This window comes from Equus quagga, chromosome 20, assembly GCF_021613505.1.
Source record: "Equus quagga isolate Etosha38 chromosome 20, UCLA_HA_Equagga_1.0, whole genome shotgun sequence".
Classification (NCBI taxonomy): domain Eukaryota; kingdom Metazoa; phylum Chordata; class Mammalia; order Perissodactyla; family Equidae; genus Equus; species Equus quagga.
In genome coordinates, this window is record NC_060286.1 from 2,279,328 (window position 1) to 2,304,701 (window position 25,374).

The 25,374-nt window shown below is 38.2% G+C and overlaps 1 protein-coding gene across 1 annotated transcript in view; it reads right to left on the minus strand.

The window, feature by feature from the left end:
• Nucleotides 1-1,881: 1,881 nt before the first annotated feature.
• WDHD1 (WD repeat and HMG-box DNA binding protein 1) overlaps nt 1,882-25,374 on the minus strand; it is a 64,372-nt gene continuing 40,879 nt past the window's right edge. Inside the window, exons 16-25 of the mRNA XM_046647292.1 lie at nt 19,705-19,819; nt 18,527-18,658; nt 16,023-16,246; nt 15,807-15,925; nt 15,566-15,622; nt 14,540-14,583; nt 13,702-13,869; nt 12,986-13,116; nt 5,690-5,828; nt 1,882-3,411 (exon numbers count right to left, since the gene is read on the minus strand). Coding sequence (XP_046503248.1) covers nt 3,211-3,411; nt 5,690-5,828; nt 12,986-13,116; nt 13,702-13,869; nt 14,540-14,583; nt 15,566-15,622; nt 15,807-15,925; nt 16,023-16,246; nt 18,527-18,658; nt 19,705-19,819 — 1,330 coding nt within the window. The 3' untranslated portion in view covers nt 1,882-3,210. The remainder of the gene's footprint in view (nt 3,412-5,689; nt 5,829-12,985; nt 13,117-13,701; nt 13,870-14,539; nt 14,584-15,565; nt 15,623-15,806; nt 15,926-16,022; nt 16,247-18,526; nt 18,659-19,704; nt 19,820-25,374) is intronic.

A 25,374-nucleotide genomic window follows, 5' to 3' on the forward strand; every position in this document is an offset into this window, starting at 1 on the left:
AGAAAAAAGCCTAATGACATACACAAAATGTTAACAGCAGTTACCTCTGGGTGTTAGGATTGGGGTGATGTTCTTTTTCATTCTTCCCTGTACTAAAAAGCATGTACTTCTAATAAATGCAATGCAAGACTTTTTTTTTTTAAAGATTGGCACCTGAGCTAACAACTGTTGCCAACCTTTTTTTTTTTCCTGCTTTTTCTCCCCAAATCCCCCCAGTACATAGTTGTGTATTTTAGTTGTGGGTCCTTCTAGTTGTGGCATGTGGGACACCGTCTGAATGTGGCCTGATGAGCAGTGCCATGTTCGCGCCCAGGATCCAAACCCTGGACCGCCAAGGTAGAGTGTGCGAACTTAACCACTAGGACACGGGGCCGGCCCCAATGCTGGATTCTTAATTGATCCTAGATTGCGGGGTGGCGGGGGGGGGGGGGGGGGGGCTAAAGGGCACCTGTGGGAAATTTTTAACATGAATATATGTTAGGCAATAACATTCTTCTGTTAAATTTCTTTGGTATAATAACATCGTGGTTATGTAGAAGAATGCCTTTATTCTTAGGGGACACGTTGAAGTATTGATGGTTGAAGTGTCATGATGCATATTTCAAATGGTCCAGGAAGTACCCTGTTTATAAAGCATATATGGCAAAATGTCAACACTAAGTCCATCTAGATAAAGGATATTAAGTGTGTTCACTGTCCTATTTGAAATTTTCTGTAGGTTTGAAAATTTTCAAAATAAAAACTTGGGGAAAAATCATATAATTCTATAATAAAACAATTAGAAAACAAAAAGGCCTATAAAACAACCAGTCACTGATTAAGCTGCTTTCTGTATGGATGGGCACCATCCTTTTGTCTAAAGGGATCTGTTCCACGTTAGTGACAGCGGCTCACCAAAGGCTGCTGCACCGACAGGAGAGGCTGTGACCACAGTCTCCAGATTGGCAGGCATAGGCCCGCACTCACTCACTTGCTCTCTGGAATAATCAGATGACACCCTTTCGATGAGAGCAAAGCTATAAAATAAGCTCCGCTTTGAGAAGTTTTTGCCATTGGAGAACAAAATTAAGCATAAGACAATTTTCTGCAGTACATAAGAAACTCAGAATAGGCAATACTATTGGTCTCATGATGGTGTTAATATATTAATTTCTTTCCATTTCCATTTTCCTACCATTAAGTCCCAATTCTTTGAAAAAAATTTTTAAAAAAGAGGTTTAATCTTAGACAGCAAACGAATAAGGCTAATGTTTCTTGGTTTCAAAGTTCTCATTTGTAAGTTAACCCAGGTCAATAAAAACCCCTCCTTAAACCAAATAAAAGTAGGGGAGTAAAAAAACCCTTTGTAAACTTTTTTATTATCAGATTCCTATGGATCTGAAATATAACACTCAAAAATTACATCCCTAAGTATTATATACTAAAGTATTGATACATGTAAGTACGATATCCTTAAGTATTATACACTAAACAATAAGCAAGTTGAGGAAATAAATAAACTTACATCAGGATCTTAAAATCAAAATTAATTCATACAGTATTCAGAATCAAACCTAATGACAAAGCAAGATGAAATAGCCAATAGCATAAGAATAATATATAAAACATTGAAATAAAATATTACTATGTGGGCCGGCCGGTGGCGCAGCGGTTAAGTGCGCACGTTCTGCTTTGGTGGCCTGGGCTTCACCGGTTTGGATCCCGAGTGCAGACACGGCACCGCTTGGCACACCATGCTATGGTAGGCATCCCACATATAAAGTAGAGGAAGATGGGCACGATGTTAGCTCAGGGCCAGTCTTCCTCAGCAAAAAGAAGAGGATTGGCAGCAGTTAGCTCAGGGCTAATCTTTCTCAAAAAAAAAAAAAATTACTATGTGCTAGGAACTAAGTGCTTTTATCTCATTTAATTCTCATAACAACCCTATGTTATATGCTTTTTATAGAGTGGACAAAGGCTAGAACCAAAGGCTAGAAGTTGCTCAAGGTTATTCAGCTGGCAGGTACTGCAGTGGGTCTTCAAACTGGGTAGTCTGGCTTTGAAATCCGTATTCCCAACCACTGTGCTACGTCTCTCACACCAGCTACTCATTAAAAAATCAGACGTGTCCCTGCCTAACCTTAGTCATCTGAGATAAGGAGTATCCTTTGGCTCCTATACTTTGAAATTTTCTACATATTTTGTTTCTTCCAACCTGTAAAATTATCCTCAATTTTGAGCCATGTGATTTTATTTTACTACTAGCCCCAACCCCTGTACTTTGCCTTCATTAAAGTGGCTGCATTTGTATTAAGCTCTGCTTAACCAAAAATAATTAAGCATGAAATACTTAATTAAATCTTGTTTGTTCAAAATAGAAAGGAGTTAAACATTTTCCCTAACTCTTAACTTCTCTCTTATCAAGGCTTCAAAGACTTGCTCAGAAAAGTACTGCTGATGCTGATACCAGATTATCTTACCAGGACCACACTGTGCCCTCGGCTGCAATACTATGGAAACAATATCTCCGATTCTTCTCTTCTGTGTGTACAATGTGTAGCAGGATGGGGGCAGTAGTGGAAATTATGGTAATAAATACTATAAAATAATACAATGTTAAGACCATATCAAGCCAAATATGGAAATGTGAAAATTTTATTTATTTAAATAAAACCAGGCTATATAGACAATCGAAAGTCACATATGAAGAAATTACTAAAACACACAGAAGAAAAAGTCTCATCTACAAAATTATTTACATGTTTAGGGCCCATAGAAGACAACGTGGTCCCCTAGGTCAGGCTAGACGCAGAGAACAGTCTACCGCAGCCACTCGGGAAGAGGCCGACTACGGCGCCTCCCAGCACGGCACAAACCAAACAAGGAGACTCCTACAAGGTACTCCAAAGCTCAGAGGTTTTAAGATCTTGGCTTTGATGATTCTGATGGCAAGAAATGGAATCAAACTGACTTCCATTGGGACATGCCAGTGGCCTCCAGTCAGTGACCACAATCACAGTGCTGAATGTCCCTCCATTTGGGGGCAGAGCAATCTGCAGAGATGACAGTTTTTACACCTGCCCTACACCAATACACTATCTTATAAAGACAAACAGTTGTCTTTAAATTCTTTTAAAAATATATAATGAGTTTCCTAAAGATTAAAAAAACTTAAAGTCCAGATTCCTCAAAGATGAGCAAAAAATCCATTACTTTCCTAAGGTTACTTCTTTATTCCTGCTTAAATGCAAAAGTCGACAGTCTCTGATTCGTAGAAAGATCTAAAGGTTTTTGCTTTTTGGGTGAATTCAGGTTCTCCTTTGCTTTTTCTTTCTGGTTTTCAGTTTCATGACTTTCATCAACGACACGTTTTCGTTTCTTTGCTCCCACTCCATCACTTGCAGCCTCTCCTTTGCCCTTGGTAGCCCATGCCTTTGCAAAAATATTGGAGGAGAAAAGATTTTTAGACAATAACAAAGAAATAGGAAAGAAATGCTTTCTGTACTTTTCCAGGTAACATTCCAGCACAGATGGCAGCATAATTAGCCCTTCAATTGTTAAGCTAATCATTAAGGGTTCTCATTGTTAGCAAATCTCTTATCACCTAATTGCAGAGCACTAAGAAAATTTACATTCTACCTCTATATTTTAATCTAAACTCTGCTTGTATTTAACCATATAAAGTGCAAAATACTGTAACTGCAGGTACTTTTTAAAAATAAAACTTTTTGCTTTGGGATCATTGTAGATTCACATGCAGCTGTAGGAAATAACACAGAAAGATCCTGTGCACCCTTTTCCCAGTGTCTCCCAATGGCAGCATCTTGCAAAACTGAAGTGCAATATCTTAACCAGGATATTGACATCAATACAATCTCCCTTTTTAGTTCTACTCATTTGTGTGTGTCTGTGTATTTAATTCTATTGTAGGTTTTTGTATTTACCACCACATTCAAGATACAGAAGAGCTCCATCACTACAAGGGTCCCTCATGTTGCCCTCCCCCCATACATACACTTTTCATCCAGGCCCCAACTCCTGGCAATCAGTACTCTGCTCTTCATCCCTATCACTTTGTCATTTCAGGATGTTACATACAGCACACACTGTGTTGGGGCCCAGGGCAGGCCACCCCAAAATATCCCACAATAGCTTATTGATTATTTTGAATTAAAATTACTTGAGAAGCAAAAAGGGCATTCTGACCCTCTTGTCTCTCGTCCCCTGAAAAGCAGGGAAGGAATTTCCCATGTAGAAGGCGCTCTCCCTGCATCCTTATCACAGAACTCGGGGTTTGGCACGGAGAAGCCCCCAGAAACGACCCTTGCTAATTTCCTACCTCAAGACTAAACTCCATGTAAATTCCTCACTGATTACGTACCTCAAACCTGTTTCTTTGTCCTGTCAATTCTTTACAAATTTCTGTTTCTTTGTGTAAAAGACATATATCCTGCCTGCTTGTTCACTTTCTGAGCATTTTTCTTTATGATCACTAATATGTACATACTAAACTGGGTTTTTCTCCTGTTAATCTGGTCTTGCATCAATTTTACTACTGGCCCAACCAGAAGAACACAAGAAGGGAAGAAAGGGGATTTTCCTCCCCGACAATATCCTTTTGGAATTGGCTTCTACTCACTCAGCAGGACCCTAACAAGATTCACTGTCTCCATCTCTTAAACCTCAGTAGTTCCTCCTCCTGCTTTATTTCCTTTCCCATGTATTTACTGTAGAAAAAGGATGCTTTGAGCTGTAGAATTTCTCACGTTAACAGACTGAATTTAAGTAAGTGTTTAGGGTCTGCCTTGCAAATATTGGTTACCTTTTGAAGTATTCAAACACAGTTAGGACTTTTGTTAAGTCTCTTCCTCTTTTGCTGCATCAGGCTTAGCCATTCAGATGCCATTTTATCTAATTCTTTAGAATTTGTGTCTTTTTATAAATACTTACAAAAAATGAGCAACACAAAGTTGCTGATGAGATTCTAAATGAGGCTAGAGGTGGTCAGACCAGTTTCTAGCTTCCTCATTTTGCAATACCTTTATAAAACCCAGCTGATCGAGGTAAGTATGTGTGTCACTAGGTGCCCAGGCTGCACCCTGCCACCCCTGGGGAAGTGAAGTGTAAGAACTTAATGCATACACCATACACATTCCTTCCCCTTGCAACAGAAAGCTGCTCCTAGCCTTCCTTCACGCGGCAGGAATTTACATGGGGAACAACAGGTACACGCCCCCTGTCCTAACTTCCCTGTGAAAGGCTGGAACAGAACACCAGCATTTTCCCCCAAAAGTAGTATTCTCATTTAGCATTCAATGTGTAAGTAAACAGCACTTTTAAAAATTTTGCTTACAAGGACCCTAAAGTAGTAATCCAAAAACATGAATTAATTTCATTTTTACTTATTAATTTTATTTGCTTTTGATTTATAAGTAATGTACTTTTTCTTGAAGTAGTCCCCTAACTTACAATATGCAGGAGCTTACACAGATGTAAACAGTATATCTGACACAAAATTAATCATCAGCACTAATAATAATAATTACATATCCAAATGTTCAACGCTGACACTTCAATTATTTAATGTCCTCTTCACCAAGAGTTTACTGAAATGTATTCAATTTTCAAAACCAGAAAAAGGCATTTTCTATAAGAATTTTTAGAACCTGGGAATTCACTGAGATCTCAGTCTTAGAACAATCACCCTTACCTTCCTTTCGTCAGTTGACAACGCTCGAAATCGAATCATTCCTTCTTTTATTATGTCTGCTTCATCAACAAAGTCAGGATTGTCAGACAAAATATTACTTCTGTTTTCTTCCAGCCACATCTGGAACCCAGTCTTTGGCCTAAAATAGCAATTATGTGAAAAAATTTCATGCTTAACACACAGTGTAAAGTGCTTTATGATTTTTCAGGTGAGTAACTAACCATAAGTTTTTGCATACGGATATAAAGTAAGAGAGACACAATTAATTACACTTGTTAACATTCATATTACATATTACTTAAAACTGCCTGGAGACTGCAGGAATAATGAACTGATAAATCCTTTGTAAGGTCAATTCAAAGGGTTTACTCACATTTGTATTTTCCAAGTGTAGCAACTTTGAACTCTGTACTTTCAACTCTCTTATGAATGTTGGCAGGCTCAAGGTCTCCAATCTCACCCAGCCCCTCTGGCCCAGGAAAATTCTTCCACAGATACTTGGTAGGCTCTTTCTCCATTTCCCAAACCAGCTATTTGAAATCCTCACAACATCTCTCAAGCTCCTTATCCGTCCCCTCACCCCTGCTCTCACAGCTGACCTGGGAGTGTGGGTCCCTTCTGATATCATCATTATGTAAAGCATAGACACAGCACACTTGTCAATTTTATGAGATTTCACTTCTGACACAAATTGTCTTCAGGTCACAAGTAAAGGTTTAATGCAAACATTTAATATTTACTGAACACTATTTTTTCCATAGAGCCAGGTGACACTATAAAAAATTGAATCTTCTTAAATAAAATTTTTAATATCGAAATTAAATTCAGAACAAAATAGAAAACATAAAAACCATAGCTACCCCTTCAAATTAAACTGGTTAACATAGATACTGGTAAAATGAAATACACAATGCTAAAAATGAAATGGTGACTTTTTCAATTTAACATTAAAATTTAATGCATTTTAAATAAATCTAGCATAATAGAGATCAAGAAATTTGGTGACATATTACATTCGTGGACAAATAGGATATGGACAAACAGGAACTCTCTTATTGCTAGGGGTGTATGAAATGATATAATATCAATGCAGAAAAATTTGGCAATATCTTTTGGAATTACAAGAATACATTAATTTGAACCATACAGGAATCACCTTATAGCTACATGTATATGTGAGAAACGACATTCATATAAAGTTACTCATTGTAGTACTGTTCGTACTATCAAAAGACCAGCAATCACTTTTTGTCTACCAGTAGAGAACTAAATAAATGGTATATCCATTCAATGGATGTAAAAAGATTAAAGAAACTTTATGTGGTAATATGAAATGATCTGCAAAAGCTCCTAAGTTAAAAAAAGCAAGGTATAGAACAATGTGTATATCACTACTTCTGTAAAACTAAAAAAAGAGGCCAGCGGTTAAGTTCGTGTGCTGTGCTTCGGCGGCCTGGGGTTCGCTGGTTTGAAGCCCAGGTGTGGACCTACGCACCACTTATCAAGCCACACTGTGGCAGGCGTCCCACAAATAAAACAGGAAGGTGGGCACAGAGGTTAGCTCAGGGCCAGTCTTCCTCAGCAAAAAGAGGAAGATTGGCAGCAGATGTTAGCTAAGGGCTAATCTTCCTCAAAAAAAAAAAGAAAACACTAAAAAAATATACAAATATAAGTGCTTGTACTTGAATAGAACAATTGTAGAGGCTATATAAGAATCTTACTGCAGAGGGGTGTCAAGACAGCAGCGTAGGGAGACTCTGAATTCACCTCCTCCCACCAACATAACCAATTCACAACTACTCTTGGAACAGTTACCCCTGAGAGAAAACTTGAAACTGGATAAAAAGAACCCCCGAAACAAGGGACAGTCCTGACTGAGGTGGAAGAGGCAGAAATTCCTTTCTGGAGATTAAAAAAAGCCACCTTTGCAAGCCACGGGGCTTCACGGCTGGCCAGGAGCATTCCTAAGGTACACAGCATTCACTGGAGGAGCAGGGGACCTGAGCAGGGGAGTGTTACCACTGTAAGCATCCTTTGGACTCAGCACAACTGAGACGAGTGTCATACTATGGCTTTGCTGGCTATTAACAACAATGGGCAATATCCATAGAAAAGCTATAGGACATAAGAGAAAATAAAGCTGGTTCTTAAAGGGCCCACACACAGATTCACCCATTTCAGAAAGCAACCTAACATCACCAGAAAGAAAGGTGCACAGTCCTTTGGTGAAAAGATACTCAATTGATAGGCTCTGGGTGCATCTTGGTGAGAGGTGAAACCTCTCCAGGGACAGAGACATTGGTGGCAGCCATTATTGATATGCCATTGGAGTTCTTCCCCTGGTCTGTTAGCCCAGGGGTCTGCCCACCCACTAAGGTACTGATTTAATCCAGCTCAGCAAGGGCAGGCAGCCAGCCCTAGGCTCGGTCCCTGGATCCCTGCAGCCAAGTGGGTCTGCTTCTGAGGGGTAGGGCATGTGTAAGGAGTGGGTGGAGTGTGTGGGGCCTCCGCAGGGGATGATTGGGTCTGCTTCAGGGGGTGAGGACACGCACACAGGGCGGGTCTGTGTTGATGGTGTGTGTGGCTCTGTGGGTTCCAGGAATTCTCAGCTGCAGAAGACTCAAGCTTCTCAAACAGCCCATAGAAGATCAACCCCACCTTCTAAAGCCTGAAACAACTGAGTGCTCCCATGCCTGGGGCCAGCCCCACTCAGCTGCAATCCTGAGAGCTGACAACAGCCTTGAAGGCTGGAGGCCTACAGCAATTGTAAGCCCTTGAGTCTAGCAACCAGTCATGCTGGGGCCTACTCACATAACAGAACAGGAAACTGCAACAGCAATGTGCAATTAGACCTTGCAGCTAACTGTGCTGGGGCTCCCCACACCTGATAAAGTGACTGAAGGGTCCAGAGGAGCCACATGCAGCTGAGAACTACAACCAGCCAGCCAGGGGGACAGTCTAGCCTCCCTGGACACCTGGAGGAAGAGCAACCTTGGTACAACAGAAGGACACACATAGCCCATATAGAGGTCACTCCTGGAACATTTGGAACTGGTGATGAGAGGGAGGCACACTGTTGAGCCTCATAAGGCATCTCTTACATAAGGCCACCTCTCCAAAATCAGAAGATGAAGTTGACCTACTGAATATGTAGATATAAGTACAGAGAAAGAGGCAAAGGAATATGTTCCAAATAAGGGAACGGGACAAAACCCCAGAAAAACAAATAAATGAAAAAGAAAGAAACAACCTACCTGACAAAGAGTTCAAACAAAAAGTCATAGGGATGCTCACTGATCTTGGGAGAAGAATGGATGAACTCAGTGAGAATGTCAACAAAGAATTGGAAAATATAAAAAAGAACCAATCAAAACAGAAGAATACAATACTGGAAATGCAAAATTCACTAGAGGGATTCAATAGCAGAGTAGATGACACAGAAGAATGGATCAGCGAGCTGGATGAAAGACTAGAGGAAATCACCCAAGCTGAACAGATAAAAGAAAAAAAGAATTAAAAACAACGAGAACAGACTAATGGACCTCTGGAACAACATCAAGCACACTAACATGCATATTATAGGTGTCCCAGAAGTAGAAGAGAGAAAGGGGCAGAGAATCTATTTGAAGAAATAATAGCTGAACTCTCCTAACCTAAGGAAGGAAATAGACATCCAAGTACAGGAAGAAGAAAGAGCACCAAATAAGATAAGTTCAAAGAGGCCGACAACAAGACACATTATAATTAAAATGTCCAAAATTAAAGATAAAGAGAGAACCCTAAAACCTGCAAGAGAAAGGCAACAAGTTACACATAGAGGAAACCTATAAAGCTATCAGCTGACTTCTCAGCTGAAATCCTACAGGCTAGAAGAGAGGGGCACGATATATTTAAAGTGCTGAAAGGAAAAAACTTACAGCAAAGAATACTCTACCTGGCAAAGTTGTCAGTGAGAATGGAAGGAGAAATAAAGAGTTTCGCAGATAAGCAATAATTAAAGGAGTTTATCACCAAGAAATCAGTTCTATGAGAAACTGAAGGGACTTATTTAAATGGGAAAGAGAAGACCACAAATAGGAATAAGAAAATTACCAAAAAAAACACCCCAAAACCCAAAAACCAGCAATAAAATCACTGGTAAATGCAAAAATACAGTAAAGGTAGCAGATCAACCACCTAGCAAGATAATAAGACAAAAGTACTAAAATTACCTATTTTGATGATAAGAGGGTAATGGATAGACACACAAAATAAGAGTTTAGATATGATTTCAAAAACAGAAATGTGGGATGGGAGGAAGGGAGTAAAAGAACAGAGCTTTTAGAAAGATATCAAACTGAAGAGACTATCAACTCAATATAGATTGTTATATATGTAGAATATTATACAGGAACCTCATGGTAATCACAAACTGGAAATCTATAATAAATAAATCAGTGAGAGAAAGGAAATCAAACATATTACTAAAGAAAGGCATCAAACCACAAGGGAAGAGAGCAAGACAAGAAGAAATGAACAGAGAAGAGCTACTAAAATACTCAGAAAAAAAGTGACAAAATGGCAATACATATACATTTATCATAACCACAGCTAATATCATTCCCAGCGGAGAAAAACTGAACTCTATTCTTCTAAGAACAGGAACGAGACAAGGATGCCCACTTTCACCACTTTTATTTAACACAGTATTGGAAGTACTAGCGAGAGCAATCAGGCAAGAAAAAGAAGTAAAAGGGATTCAAATTGGAAAAGAAGAAGTGAAACTGTCACTATTTACAGATCACATGATTTTACACAGAGAAAACCCTAAAGAATCCACTAAAAAACTTTTAGAAATAATAAATGAATATGGTAAAGTTGCAGGATACAATATGAACACACAAAAATAAGTTGCATTTTTATACACTAACAACAAAGTAGCAGAAAGAGAAATTAAGAATACGATCCCATTTACAAAGAAATTGAAGACAACACAGAGAAATGGAAAGATAAACCATGCTCTTGGATTGGAAGAATTAATATAGTTAAAATGTTCATACTTCCTAAAGCAATCTGCAGATTCAATGCAATCTCGATCAAAGTTCCAACAACATTTTTCACAGAAATAGAATAAAGAATCCTAAAATTTGGGGCCGGCCTGGTGGCACAGCAGTTAAGTTCGCACGTTCCACTTCGGCAGCCCAGGGCTTGCCGGTTTGGATCCCAGGTGCAGACATGGCACTGCTTGGCAAGCCATGCTGTGGCGGGCATCCCACATATAAAGTAGAGGAAGATAGGCACGGATGTTAGCTCAGGGCTAGTCCTCCTCAGCAAAAAGAGGAGGATTGGCAGCAGATGTTAGCTCATGGTTAATCTTCCTCAAAAAAAAAGAATCCTAAATTTTATACAGAACAAGAAAAGCCCCTGAATAGCCAAAGGAATCCTGAGAAAAAAGAACAAAGCTGGAGGTATCACACTCTCTGATCTCAAACTATACTACAAAGCTATAGTAACCAAAATAGCATGGTACTGGCACAAGAACAGACACACAGATCAATGGAGCAAAATAGAGAGCCCAGAAATAAACCCACACATCTATGGACAACTAATTTTTGACAAGGGAGCCAAGAGCATAGAATGGAGAAAGGAGAGTCTCTTCAATAAATAGTGATGGAAAAACTGGACAGCCACATGCAAAAGAATGAAAGTAGATCATTATCTTACACCATACACAAAAATTAACTCAAAATGGATTAAAGACTTGAATGTAAGGTTGGAAACTATGAAACTTCTGGAAGAAAACACAGGCAGCATGCTCTTCAACACTGGTATTAGCAGCATTTTTTCAAGTACCACGTCTGACCGGGCAAAGGGAAACAACAGAAAAAATAAACAAATGGGACTACATCAAACTAAAAAGCTTCTGCACAGCAAAGGAAACCATCAACAAAACGAAAAGACAACCTAATAATTTGGAGAAGATACTTGCAAACCATATACCTGATAAGAGGTTAATATCCAAAATATATAAAGAACTCATACATGTCAACAACAAAAAGCTAACAACCCAATTGCACAAACATTTCTCCAAAGAAGATGTACAGATGGCCAACAGGAACATGAAAGGACGTTCAACATCATTAACTCTCAGGGAAATGAAAATCAAAACGACAATGAGATATCACCTCACTCCGGTCAGAATGGGTATAATTAACATGACAGGAAACAACAAATGCTGCAGAGTATGTGGCGAGAAGGGAACCCTTGTACACTGCTGGTGGGAGTGCAAACTGGTGCAGCCACTATGGAAAACAGTATGGAGATTCCCCCAAAATTTAAGAATAGAACTACCATACAATGCAGCTATTTCACTGCTGGGTATTTATCCAAAGAACATGAAAACACAAATGTGTAGAGATACACTCCTATGTTCGTTTCAGCATTGTTCACAGTAGCCAAGACTTGGAAGCAACCTAGATGCCCACTAAGGGACAAATAGATAAAGAAGATGTGGTATATATACACAATGGAATACTACTCAGCCATAAGAAATGATGAAATCCGGCCATTTGTGACAACATGGATGGACCTTGAGGGTATTATGCTAAGTGAAGTAAGTCAGAGGGACAAAGCCAAATACTGTATGATCTCACTCATAAGTAGAAGATAAAAACAATGACAAACAAACACAGAGAGAGAGAGATTGGATTGGTAGTTACCAGAGGGGAAGCGGGGAGGGAGGAGGGCAAAAGGGATGATTAGGCATGTGTGTGGTGATGGACTGTAATCAGTCTTTGGGTGGTGAATGTGATGTCATCTACACAGGACTTGAAACATAATGATGTACACCTGAAATTTATTTAATGTTATAATCCAATGTTACTGAGAAAAAATAAAACAAAAAAAGCAACTTATTGCAGTGACTATTTGTGGAGAGTGGAACTGGGTGGATAGGAAAGAGATTTACTCTTCATCACATCTTTTTCTATCTTTGCACTGTGTTTCACCCATGTAGCTCTACTATCTAAAGGCAAACAAAAAAAGTGAACTAATTATGAAATATAATGTCCCAATAAAACGTATCTATAATTTAAAACACATGTACAATTTTCAAAGCCTACTTTAATACGTAATATAAATAGACCTTAGTCAATATTTGTGGGCTCCTTAGAGTTACAGGTGTTCAGAATACCACTACCAGTGCCAACATATTATTTGTAATAATAAATAACATAGTTGCATATTGTATTGCTGCTTCTGTGTGCCTTTTACTGGGATACTGAATCTTGAGAATACTAAACTTCTCTATGTCCTGACCTCTGGTTTTCGGTGTTTTGAGGACACACAGCTGGCGTTTCAGATGATGAACTTTTAGGATTTTGTTCTTTCACTTCCTCAGTCTTATCATCTTGGGAAGTTCTTTTCTGGAAATAGGATGCTGCAGATGCCTATAAAAACACATAATGAATACTGCAACAAAATCTAATGATTTTATATGTTACAAGCAAGTTTTGACAAATGTGGGACAGTATTTATAATTATTTAGAATTCTTATACCCACATGTGAAGTCCTAAGGTTCTCAGTTGAAAATAGACATGCATATACACACTAAACAAAAAAACGATACTTCAAATTCCATGTTTTCTAAATGAATAAAATTATATGAAATGGAAAAGATAAACAATAGATTTACTGATGACAAATTTGTAAAGACAGCTGGGAGGCAAAATCAGAATATAGAAGAAGGCAAGATTAAAACCAGGTACTATACTACTCACCAGCAAAGAGGGATATGCATCAGAACCATCTGGGAAATTAAAAAAAATGCAGATAGATGCCAGAGTCCCTTGGGTCTGGCTACATACATTTTTAAAAAGTGATTCTGAAGCAAAACCAGAATTAAAAACCAACGCCCTCGCAGACAATCACTTACAAACAACTGGAGTCTCCCCCTATACCTGAAAAGTGAACAAAATGAAAGGAAGACTGATCCCGTGCTGCTGAGTGCAGGCGTGGACAGTGGAAACGGTACCTGCTTCGACTTTGGCTTTGGGACCAGAGGCTTTATAACTGGAGACTTTTCATTGTTGGTACCTCGATTAAGCACAAGAGATTTCCTGGATGACTTGTTCATATTGTCTAAAATATTAGCTGAACGTGAATTCACTGAAATGGCTGGCTCTTTGGAATTGGCTGATATCTAAAGAGGAAACGAGTATTAGCACTTTATGTTTAAAGAAGAAAAGAAAAATCCCAAGAGATTTATTTTTCCTTTAAATTTCTGTTAAGTGCGTACAGTAGTCTCACCTTTGGAATTGAATACATTTGGTACCCAAATTAAGACTGATGCACATATTCTCAAATACACATCCCCAAGAAAAAAAGGGAGTGTCTTTCAAAACCATAGGTACTTAGGCGGCCAGCCCGGTGGCACAGCGGTTAAGTCCGCACGTTCCGCTTCTCGGCGGCCCTGGGTTTGCCGGTTTGGATCCCGGGTGCGGACATGGCACTGCTTGGCAAAAGCCATGCTGTGGTAGACGTCCCACATATAAAGCAGAGGAAGATGGGCATGGATGTTAGCTCAGGGCAAGTCTTCCTCAGCAAAAAAGAGGAGGATTGGCAGTAGTTAGCTCAGGGCAAATCTTCCTCAAAAAAAAAAAAAAAACAACCCATAGGTACTTAGAAGATAAGCAGAAAATATAACCCTTATCCCAAGTGTGAAGTAGGGCTGCTTTCGTCTTTGCTTTCACAAAGACCTGCTTCAGTCTTTAATGCCTCCAAGTCTGGGGAGGGTTATCTGATGGTTTGGAAATATTTCTCTATATGGAAATGTGTTTAAATAATAGGAAATATTACTGGAAAGAGTTTACCTTAAAGGGGTTTACTCGTCCTTGGCTGCCAGAGGTAACCGCACCTTTCATAAGAAAGAAACCCTCATTTAATAGTGGTAAAACATAAAAGACTTCTGACTTCTATAACAATAAATGAAATATTTTATCTGTATTACATGAAAATAAATGTACTCTGCAACTTTAAAACTATTAACAACTATATATGACCACACCTTGAACTTCCACACTCTCTACGTCATCTCTTCTGAAACATCTCTTCGATTCTTTCCATTCTTTCTACCATCACTACCACCAACCTAGTCCAGGCCACTAATCAACCTCACTTGGACTGCCTAAGTAGTCTCCTTATATGCATTCCTCCTTTGCACAATGTGCCATGCTATGCTCCTTCCTGAAAACCTACAACAGCTTCCCAGAGACCTTAGAAGAAACATCAAAATCCTTACTATGGCCTACATGCATCTGCCCATTGCTCCAAAACCACTCAGCACCACTTTTTCTTAGCTCTCCGTGCTCTCCATACCACACTTACACTCTTCATACATGTTGTTCTTTAAGCCTACATACTTTTCCTCTGGTTCTGCCCCCACCCACCTCTGCCTACCTAACTCTTATTCCTCCTTCAGCTCTTTGCTTTAAACACTTCATGAGGTCTTCCTTGGGGTCCCAGCCCATTCCCCTCACTGACTAGATTACAGACACCTGTTATATGCTCTTTTAATACACTGTACATGTTTTAAAAGGTAATTTTTTTAATCAAAGTAATATATGTACATAGTTTAAAAAGTCAACTGATGTCATAAGGTTTATGCAGGGATTAATCATGCATGCCTGCTTGACTTCTGTTTCCCCCATCTAGTCAAATACCTGACACCCAATAGGCATTTAATAAATATTTGTTAAATGCTACAGTTCACAAATAATATCTCTGATAAAAACAAAAAACAAAAGGCCGTAAAGGGTAAGGTGTATTGAGTAGATGTATCATTTGAAAGACTACTTGTGAAATTTCCCGGATATTACAGAACCACAAATATTTCCTACCTGACTTAATAGCTGGCACATCAGCGGAATTTGCACTTTTGGAAAATGGGTTCTGTCCTATAGAATAATTAAGATAAAACAATATAATGTAAGGGGGAAGATAAAGTCATCCTCTATAATCAACAATCACACAGGAAAGATGTCTTGAAAAAGTATGGGTATTCAATTTTCCTCAGCTTAGTAAAATGGGGAGAAACAAACCAATGACATTTCTCAACTTTGCATTAAAAATGCATCTTACCATGCTTACGTATTTCCGGTTTTTCTTCTACATCATTGACTTCTCCAGTGTCCTCTTCATCTTCTTCAACTTGATTTCCGAGGCTTGGCTGGCTCCACTCTGTAGCAGTATTACTATAACTAAAAGACAGTAATGTTATTCAATAAAGAGCTATGCAAAGATCAATTTAATATCCAGGATGATGAAGAAAACTTCAAACAACAGAATGTTTCTTACCCAGTGTTCAGCTTTTTTCTGAAATCCTCTTCTTCCTCTTTGTCCTGTTCCACCTGGGTTGCTGCCAATTCTGCTGCCTTCTCTGCAGCCAGTTCACTAAGTCTTTGGGCTAATATTAATCTCCGAGAACGAGAGGCATATTTAATGGCTAAATTCACAGCATTTTGAGTCATTAGATCAGCAAGTTCCACACAACGAAATTCCCGCTCCAGTTTACAAGAAAGCTAACTCAAAAGAAAAGAAAAAAGAGCCATGTTAAGTAAACTTTTTAAAAATAAAAGAATGATACTACTAGTAAAACTGAGACAACAGTCTTCTAGATACTGTGTCTCATTGATTCTAAGATGCACATTTTTACACATTTTAACATCTCTGAAATTGGAAAGAGTCTTACAATTAATGGTGGGTCAGAATTTAATTGGCAGCATTTTTTTCTGTCTCAGTGGCTTAAAGAAATAAAATAATGGTACAATTTACAATCAATAGTAGCATAGATTCAATGAAATATGGCATATCATTTCAAGCTATTAATTGCAAGGAAAGTAAGAGATTCATTTAAAATTCAAATGTGGTTCTCTTAAATTTGTTTTCCTGCCCTCACCAAGTAGGGTAGCAAATTGAAAGAAGGAATACATTGTAAATGATTTATTTGTTATTACTTTGCCCAGAATTGGCATATAAATGCTACTAAGTGAATTTGGGTGGGGGCAAGTAGACTTATCCATTAATTTTTAAGTGTGATTATCTATGATCCCCAACTATCAGAAACAGTTACACAACTTCCACATTAACAAAGAACTTCCTTTTTCTTGCTCTACCTTTTATACTTAATATAAAACAAAATGCATTCGGTTAACATCTCAGAAAAAACTGACTATTTTTCTTTTGGTATGAATTTTGACAACTCAAAGTGAGGCACCTCAAGTATAATGTGAGGAAAATTAATACTTCTAAGACCACTAAGGGTGTCCTAACTCATAGGGTAGAAGGTTTATTTTGTTACTTAGACATCCCATGTCTGATCCATCAGCACAGAGCTTTAGCCATTCACCTGCGTGTCCTCAAGTTTTGAAGTATCACTTATCTATAAGCAGCACTTCTCAAAGTGGTACTCTGCCTCAGGGGGCATTTGAAAATGCAAGGGAATATAGTCACACACCACATAACAATGTTTTGGTCAACGAGGGACCACATGTACAATGGTGGTCCCATAGATTAGAACCATATAGCCTAGGTGTGCAGTAGGCTACACCATATAGGTTTGTGTAAATTGTGCGCACTCTCAAGTTTGCACGACGACAAAATTGCCTAATGATTCATTTCTCAGAACATATCCTTAACATCAAGCGACGTATGACTGTAATTTGGTTCTCACCGTAACCAGTCTGAACTACAGGCATTTGCCAGTGGGCCAGAAATGCTAAAGAAGAACTGACCAGGCCCAAAGCTATGAGTATCCTGCTGAGAAACACCGCTCCAGAGGAAAAGCTCCTCAAAGGCTAAGTGGCAAGTAATCAGACATGTTTTTCCTTACATGTGTTGTAGGAAGTAGAAAAGTTACTAGTTCCCAGACCACAAATGACACTTTATAAAAGGAACAAAACTTACTCTACACAAACTAATCAAATTTCTTCAATACTAAACTCAAGGCAGTGTTGCATAGAGATGAGAGCAGTGAATATCACTTTTTGGAGACTGGAGTTACCACTAGCCCTGGGGTCTGAGATATCACTTTTCCCTCAGAACCTTCTTCCTCAACTTTAAAATGAAAAGTCTGGACCATTTACTCCCTCAAGAAATACTGAGGTCTACTATGTATTAGACACTGCGCCAGGGCCTGGAATGGTCACTGCCCTGAAGGAGCTTACAGTCTACTGCAAGATGAGCAGACGGGAAATTATAGGCTACTCCTCTCCAGAAACCAACCTGGAGTGAGGACACAAACATCTGAACCTTATGTTTCAAAAGGTTCATTTTTCTCCAAAGATAAAAGTACTTAAAAATCCAAGGCACCAAACCTGTCACTGTTTGTCACTGGCCACAGACAAACTTCCACCACACGCAGTTGTCTAAGAGGATGACAAAAGTTAAACCTAAAAGCCTCATCGAAGTTCTTAAGCCCGCCCAGCATGGGAGGTTTGAAAGCCCACCAAGTTTATTTGTTGCACACGATCGGAGCAGGAGCTACAGCCCCAGTTCCAAACCGTATTAAGCATCAGAATCCCCTGAAGGGTCTGCTCACACTGTGCGGTGGGCAAAGGTAAAATGAGAGGCAGCACCAGGACAGTGTATTTCTGCCTATGATCTTAAATACAAGGTCATGTTTTAAATATTTTAACTGCAACATCAACTGGGAAACAGAACTTTAAGGGAGAAAAACACCACCAAATAAAACTTAGGAGTTCTAGGTTGTGGAACTCAGTGCTAATTCACATACCTTTAAGAAATTCAACCTATAGAAAAGCATTTGACTTTAATCTTTTCAGTATATTTATTTTACTTACCGCAAGCATTTTCATTAAAAGTTCCTGCTGTTCTTTTATTGCTTGATTTTTAGTACTCTCTTCATATTCATAACCATTTTTAGCTAAATAGTCAAGGTGGTTGTGAAACATAACTGAACGCCAAAACTGTTCCTACAAAAGTGGAAAAAATTGTTTAGAGTCAACTATCAGCTTAATATCAGGCAAGTGTTAAATATTTATCTTAAGATACGAGTTTCTGAATAAAATATTTTCTGAAAAACTCCTTTCTATAGCTTATTTTACAATTCGAATTCTAATGTGATACTATGGCTTGACTTTATCTTCTATCCTTAAAAAAAAGGGGAGGAAATTCAGCATTTTAAAGAGTTTCCTAGCTATTGTAGTTAAGGCTCAGAGAACTCAGTAAACTAGTTGTTTTTTTTTAAAGATTTTTATTTTTTTCCTTTTTCTCCCCAAAGCCCCCCAGTACATAGTTGTATATTCTTCGTTGTGGGTCCTTCCAGTTGCGGCATGTGGGACGCCACCTCAGCAGGGCCTGATGAGCAGTGCCATGTCCACGCCCAGGATTCGAACCAATGAAACACTGGGCCGCCTGCAGTGCAGCGTGCAAACTTAACCACTCGGCCACCGGGCCAGCCCCTCGGTAAACTAGTTCTTTAGAAGCCAATCTGCTGCTTGTTTAGAATAACTAACTGCAAGATTTCAAATGACTTTTGATGATGCAGGGCTCCTGCAAGATGAGCACACAAAAAATTATAGGCTACTCCTCTCCAGAAACCAATCTGGAGTGAGGACACAAACATCTGAACCTTATGTTTCAAAAGGTTCATTTTTCTCCAAAGATAAAAGTACTTAAATATCCAAGGCACCAAACCTAAGTGCCTAGGCACCGACTAGGGTGAGGCAAGCCAGGTGCCTATGGCACACAGCTGATGGAGGCAACCGCCTCAGGCACTTGCTCCACCCTGAAAGCGAGTGCCTTACCCTAGCGAGAGCTTGGCACAGACAAAGCCCCTGGAAGCAGCTATGGCCCTCAGGTGCCCTGGAGGTCATAAGCAGTCCTCCTCCCTCCCTGCTACTGCTATTTATTTAATTATAAAGTAACAAATACTCAACACTGGTCATCAGGATAATTTTTAAATGTCACAGGCAGTGTATCGTGAAATTCAGAGTGTCAAGGTAAGGTTTCCACATACCTCCATTTGTCCTTTCTCTGTTGCAATCTGACAGTAAGGAAGCTTGAAGGACAATATAGCTACAGCAGGGCGAGGAAGGGTGGGAGGAAACCGAGAACCTTTACAAGGAATGCACCTGTCAGTAAAGAAAAAGTCGCACCATGAAAACTTCCTAAAAGGTCTTAAAAGCTGCTAAAATATAAACATTTTCCAAAAGTTAGTAACTTGGAATAATAATATTATTCCAATAGTTGGCTTAATAAAATACAACAAATTCCTCTTTTAAAAAAAGCACGTTAGGCTTGATCAGGTATAAAAACTATCCCTCTGTGCATTTTAAGAATTTTTAAAAATCCTTCCTCACATCAGCTTTATGAAATAGCAAACCCTAAAAGTGAAATCAGCTCTCTTCAGAGTTTCTTTAGCAAACTGGCTACTTTTAAAAACATAAAAATTCTGCTATAAACACTTCTCACGGGATCCATGTTCTAAAATGGGTCACCCTAAGATAAAGTGCTAATGAAGCATGTTTACTTTCATTCATCAACTTGGGAATACTCAGTACTGTTAGTAGAAAGTGTCAAATAAAAGGAAAAGATGGCAAAATGTCCAATACAGAACAGTGTTTATTATTAGATATTGATGAGAGTGGAGCAGAAAATCCAGGATCATCAAAAAGATTATAATGTATACCAGCTGTGCTAAAGCAAAGGTTGCCTTACATGGTTAATAGCTCAGTGGGCAAGGACTTTGCCTAAACTTTTCTGACTAGGATATGCAAGGCACTCAAAGATGCCCATCAGGATGAGCACAACTGCAATTTATTAACCAAAAAGCATTCACTGACCACAGAATGACTTATATTCACAGAATACTCTTACTCCAAATTATTTCTAAGAAAAGCACTGGGAAACTATGATTGCACACTGTAAGTATCACAGGCATTTAATTTATAGTATAGTCTTTTAGTCACGGCTTGAAGTTCTTGAATGAAACGCTAAGTAGAAATAAGGCCCTGGGTTTAACTTTTTTTTTCATAAGTATCTTCTGGTATTATCAAATGAACACTCGAGTAACCAAAAAATAAGTGGGAATACTTAGGAATCTTTTTCAAACTACACAGACTCCCTTCCTAGTAAGATCTCAATATACCTTTCCTTCTTTTTGTGACTAGACAATAAAAAACCATGTTTTTAGAGTTCCAATCTTTCTGAACACACAATCTCATTTTTTCTTCCTTATCTCTTTGTATGACTTCATAGAAATCAGTGGTTTTCACCACACAGTATGAGGTGGCAGTGCGAATTCTTCGAGTTTGAAAAATCTCTTGTGGCGATTCTGCCATGTACCTATTCATAAAAACCACTGTTACTAATCATGGAAAAGGAAACAGAACATGTGCATTCAGAAAGGATGAGTCCAACTACACACACATATGCACATTAACAAAATTAGGAGGAACGTTAGGAATAACCTTAACTGCCTTGACGTTCTTTTTTCTATAAAGTGACATCTTGTTTAAAAACATTTTAAAGTTCAAATACTTTTTTCAAATACTTTAAAGATTTGAATAAAAAGATCTTTTCTCTGTAAATATGCAAAAAGAAGAGGAAAAAACAAACTCATTTAACTGTTAATTTGGTGTGTTTTGCCTACAATGAATGAGTTTCCTGGAAACTATGTGGCTAAATCATTTGGAGGAGAAAATGTCAAAAATAATAAACCACAGTTTACTAATGAGACAAATTACTTCAATTCCTTTTCAAATCACAAAATTTGTTCTTTTATTATATTAAAGGAAGAGATGAAAAATATCAAACTGGAGAAAACTGGGGCTGATGTCCAGACTGAGCTTCCCCCAAGTGAGTTTTGCTGTCTTCTGGTTGCACAGGGCTCTCCTGCGTTCAAGGCGACTTTGTTCACAACTCCTTTAGAGCATTTACTCAGGAGTAGATAAGGATTTTACAAGCCAACTCATCCAGGCTGCTGGCCCTATTTCTCTCTGTCTAGCGCAGCACACATAGTCAGTACTGTAACAAATATTTGTTAAATGAACACCACTTAAAAAAAGTCTGTTTCCAAGCACTTTAAATAACTCAAGACAGAGCTTTTAAAAACCAAAGAGAAAAGGAAGGGTGATGTTTGTAGAAAGCAAGTTAAATTAACACACAAACTTAGTAAACTCTCAGCTATGGATTAACCAGTAGTGATCATGTGAAAGGTCCTTAGAGAAACAGACAGCTTTGCTAAACTGAAGTTCATTTCAAACGGAGGGAGGAGTGGCACCTCTACAGATCAGTAATTACTCATTCATAATTAAAGGCAAGTGTTTTGTACTGACTCAAATAAGTATTTTAGAAATTATTTTTACCAAAATGTACTCCCTGACCAAAAAGAAAGCATAAATATTGCTGAATCTGAGTTAAAAAAAGCACTTAAAATGAAAAGATTAAAGAAACAGGTACTACTAACCATGAAATACAAGGCTAAATGCCTTTAAGTAAACTCCTGTTTTTCTCTTTCCCTTAAGAAAACTGCTGCTGTTATTATTAAGAGCTGGCATTCAAAGAATGCTCACTAATGGCCAGGCACTTTTCTAAGTACAAGCTACATATTAACTCACTTCATCTTCTCAGCAATTCTGTGAGAGGGGTACTAGTTTCCTCCTAGTTTTACAAATGAGGGAAGGGGCAGAGACAGTCTAAGAGTCAGGGCCAGGGCTACCCAGTGTGCACTTCCCTCAGGACACCACCACAGGCAGCGTGATTCCAGAGCCTGCGCTGTGGGCCACTTGGCAACACTGCCTTCTCCAAGGAGCAAGTGGCTCTTCATCTTTACCACAGACACTGAGAGCAAACAGAAGTATCGGAGGTTTCAGGTCACCTATCAAGGGTGAAGTTCCTGACAGCAAAGATAGGGAATCTCATTAAACACAGCAGTAGGCTACTAAAGGTGGCTGTAGACTTTTCTGCCCTGAACTTTCATGTATCTCTACCTATGAGAAGAATATTAATCATCTCTAAATGTGTCAAAACATAAAGAAAGCTGGCATGAAAAGTGCAGTAAGCCATACTGAAAAATGTAGCTCCCAATCTTTGAAAAATACTCTGATTCAAGTTTATTCTTCCAAAATAAAGCCAGGAAAAAATAAAAAACATTCTGATCAATATATCATAGTATAGACATTTTTATGAACAGATTTTCCAGCACTTCTCCTCAGTGTTTCAAATGTCTTCTGGATGAGACTCCCTCAGTAATTCAGTTATTCTCCTAGAATAAGTTGGTTCTTAAGTGAGAAGTGTTTATTCTTTCGATCTCCTTATCCACTCAACTTCCATTGTTCCTATACTTCAATACGCGCAGAGAATATAGTAACTTTTTTGCCACTAACTAGCTGTGTGATCTCAAATAAGTGACAACCTTTCTGGATCTCAGTTTTCTCGCCTGTAAAAATTGGGGAGGAGGGCTGGGAGTGAAGGCAGAGAGCACAGGACCTGGACCAGAAGAAACTGGTGGCTCCCCTTCTTTTATTCCCGTGGTCTACTGTTGCACGGTGTCCATGCATTCATACAGGCACCATGAACTGTCAGTAGAATAAATTTAAGGTGCCACTTTATGTACTAGAATTACCACGTGCATGTAGATGCTGTAATTTATAAATACAAATTGATGTTAAAATATAATTTTTAGGTCTATAGAAGCTTTCTGTTATTTTAGATTCTCTCTCAACTGACAGTAAATGTAGAGCCACTATCATTTAGAGGTCATGGAATGTTTTGACATTTGAAAGAGCTCTTATACTTTAAAATGTCAGGAGCCAGTGGCCTAGACAATTTCTAAAATCCTTCCAAGTCTAAGAGCTGTAATTTAGAGTCCATTATTTCTTTATCCTGTGTTGAATCTAACAGTTAAATGTTACCAGCTGTAATTACCATGTCCTTTAATGAGAGTTAAAACTCTTTGCAGACCTTAACTGAAAAGCAGGTAAGAATGGAAGGCCGGTTGTGTAAATGGCTAGGGGGTATAAAAATTAAACTTAATAAAATATTTCTAATATTAAAATTAAATGAAAAAAATTATTCATTGCAAATAAATAATTTCACATACCTCCTTAAGATCACAAATGACATTCACTAACAAAATGAATCATCTTACTTGAATAAACATTAGATGGAATAGTAAAAATCCTTATAGATTCAAAACTTAACCTCTTAGTAAGATAAAATGTGAATTCTTTCATTCAAATTACTAAATAACTTGATTCCTGGAAATGGACATGCAAGAAATTCCAGAGAAAAATTTACACTCTAAGAACTGCTAAAAACAGTTAACTAATATACTCCTGATACCAAACATGTCAATAATGGAATACTTGGAGATTTTGAAAAGACAAGAGAGAATTGATAACCAGCAATTCATCTATGGTTCTCTACTAAGTTCAATTTTGTGTTTTCTAAGAAGGCTATGATTCTCTTCTCAAACATCCCACACTGCCTTAAAAATACCCTCAACCTTGCTTCATTAGACAGGAATTCCTGTCACCTTTAATTACCAAATCTATCCGTATTTGTGTCTATCTTCTTCCTTCTCACTACAACTGATAAAATGTCTTACCTTTCTATTCTGGGTAGGTGGTCTAAAATCTATCACTTTTTTTTGTTTTTTGAGAATTTCATTCCTTTGGTTGTCTTCTTTTCTTACATTGTCAATCTCACCCTCTTTACTGAATTTATTGCCAAAAAGACCATAAAAATGCTCTACAATCACCCAAGCTAAATAATACCTTCCTTGACTTCTCATCCTCCTTTAGATACCTCCCCAGATCACTGCTCCTCTTCACAGCAAAACTTCTTGAAGACTTATCTATATATTATGCTTTCATTTCTTTACCTCCCATGCTCTCAGCCCACCCCAATCTGGAATTTATCATGATACTAAAACCACTTTTATAAGGGTTACCAGTAAATTCCATGCAGCCAAATTAAGAAGTCTTCTTGAATTTGACTTCTAGACTTATCTTATTCAGGTTATTGAATTGCCTCCTTCATTTAAAAAAAAAATCAACTTAATTTTTGAACAAGTAATATATTTACATGCACAAAAAGTATAAAAAATACAGAGAAATTTCCCATACTATCCTCTGAGTTTTCCTCTACCAGGTAACTATTGTTGTTAGTTTCCTTTTTACTCTTCCTTTTTACTCTTTGGCATAAATAAGCAAATACAATTGTGTAGTGTTCTTATTCTCTTTCCCGTTTTATACAAATGGGATTCATTTCACTTAACACATCTTTCAGATCTTTCCACATCATTACACAGAGCGTCCTTACTCTCTTTTTATATATTTTTTGATTGAGGTCATATAGTTTATAACACTATGAAATTTCAGTTGTACATTCTTATTTGTCAGTCACCATATAAACGTGCCCCTCCATCCCTTTTGCCAACTCCCCAACCCCCTTCACCACTGGTAACCACTAGACTGTTCTCTTTGTCTGTGTTAGTTTATCCTCCATCTATGAGTGAAATCATATGGTGTTTGTCTTTGTTTTTGTCTGGCTTATTTCGCTTAACATAATACTCTCAAAGTCCATCACGTTGTTGCAAATGGTACAATTTTGTCTTCTTTTATGGCTGAGTAGTGCTCCCTTGTATATGTACCACATCTTCTTTATCCAATCATCGGTGGAT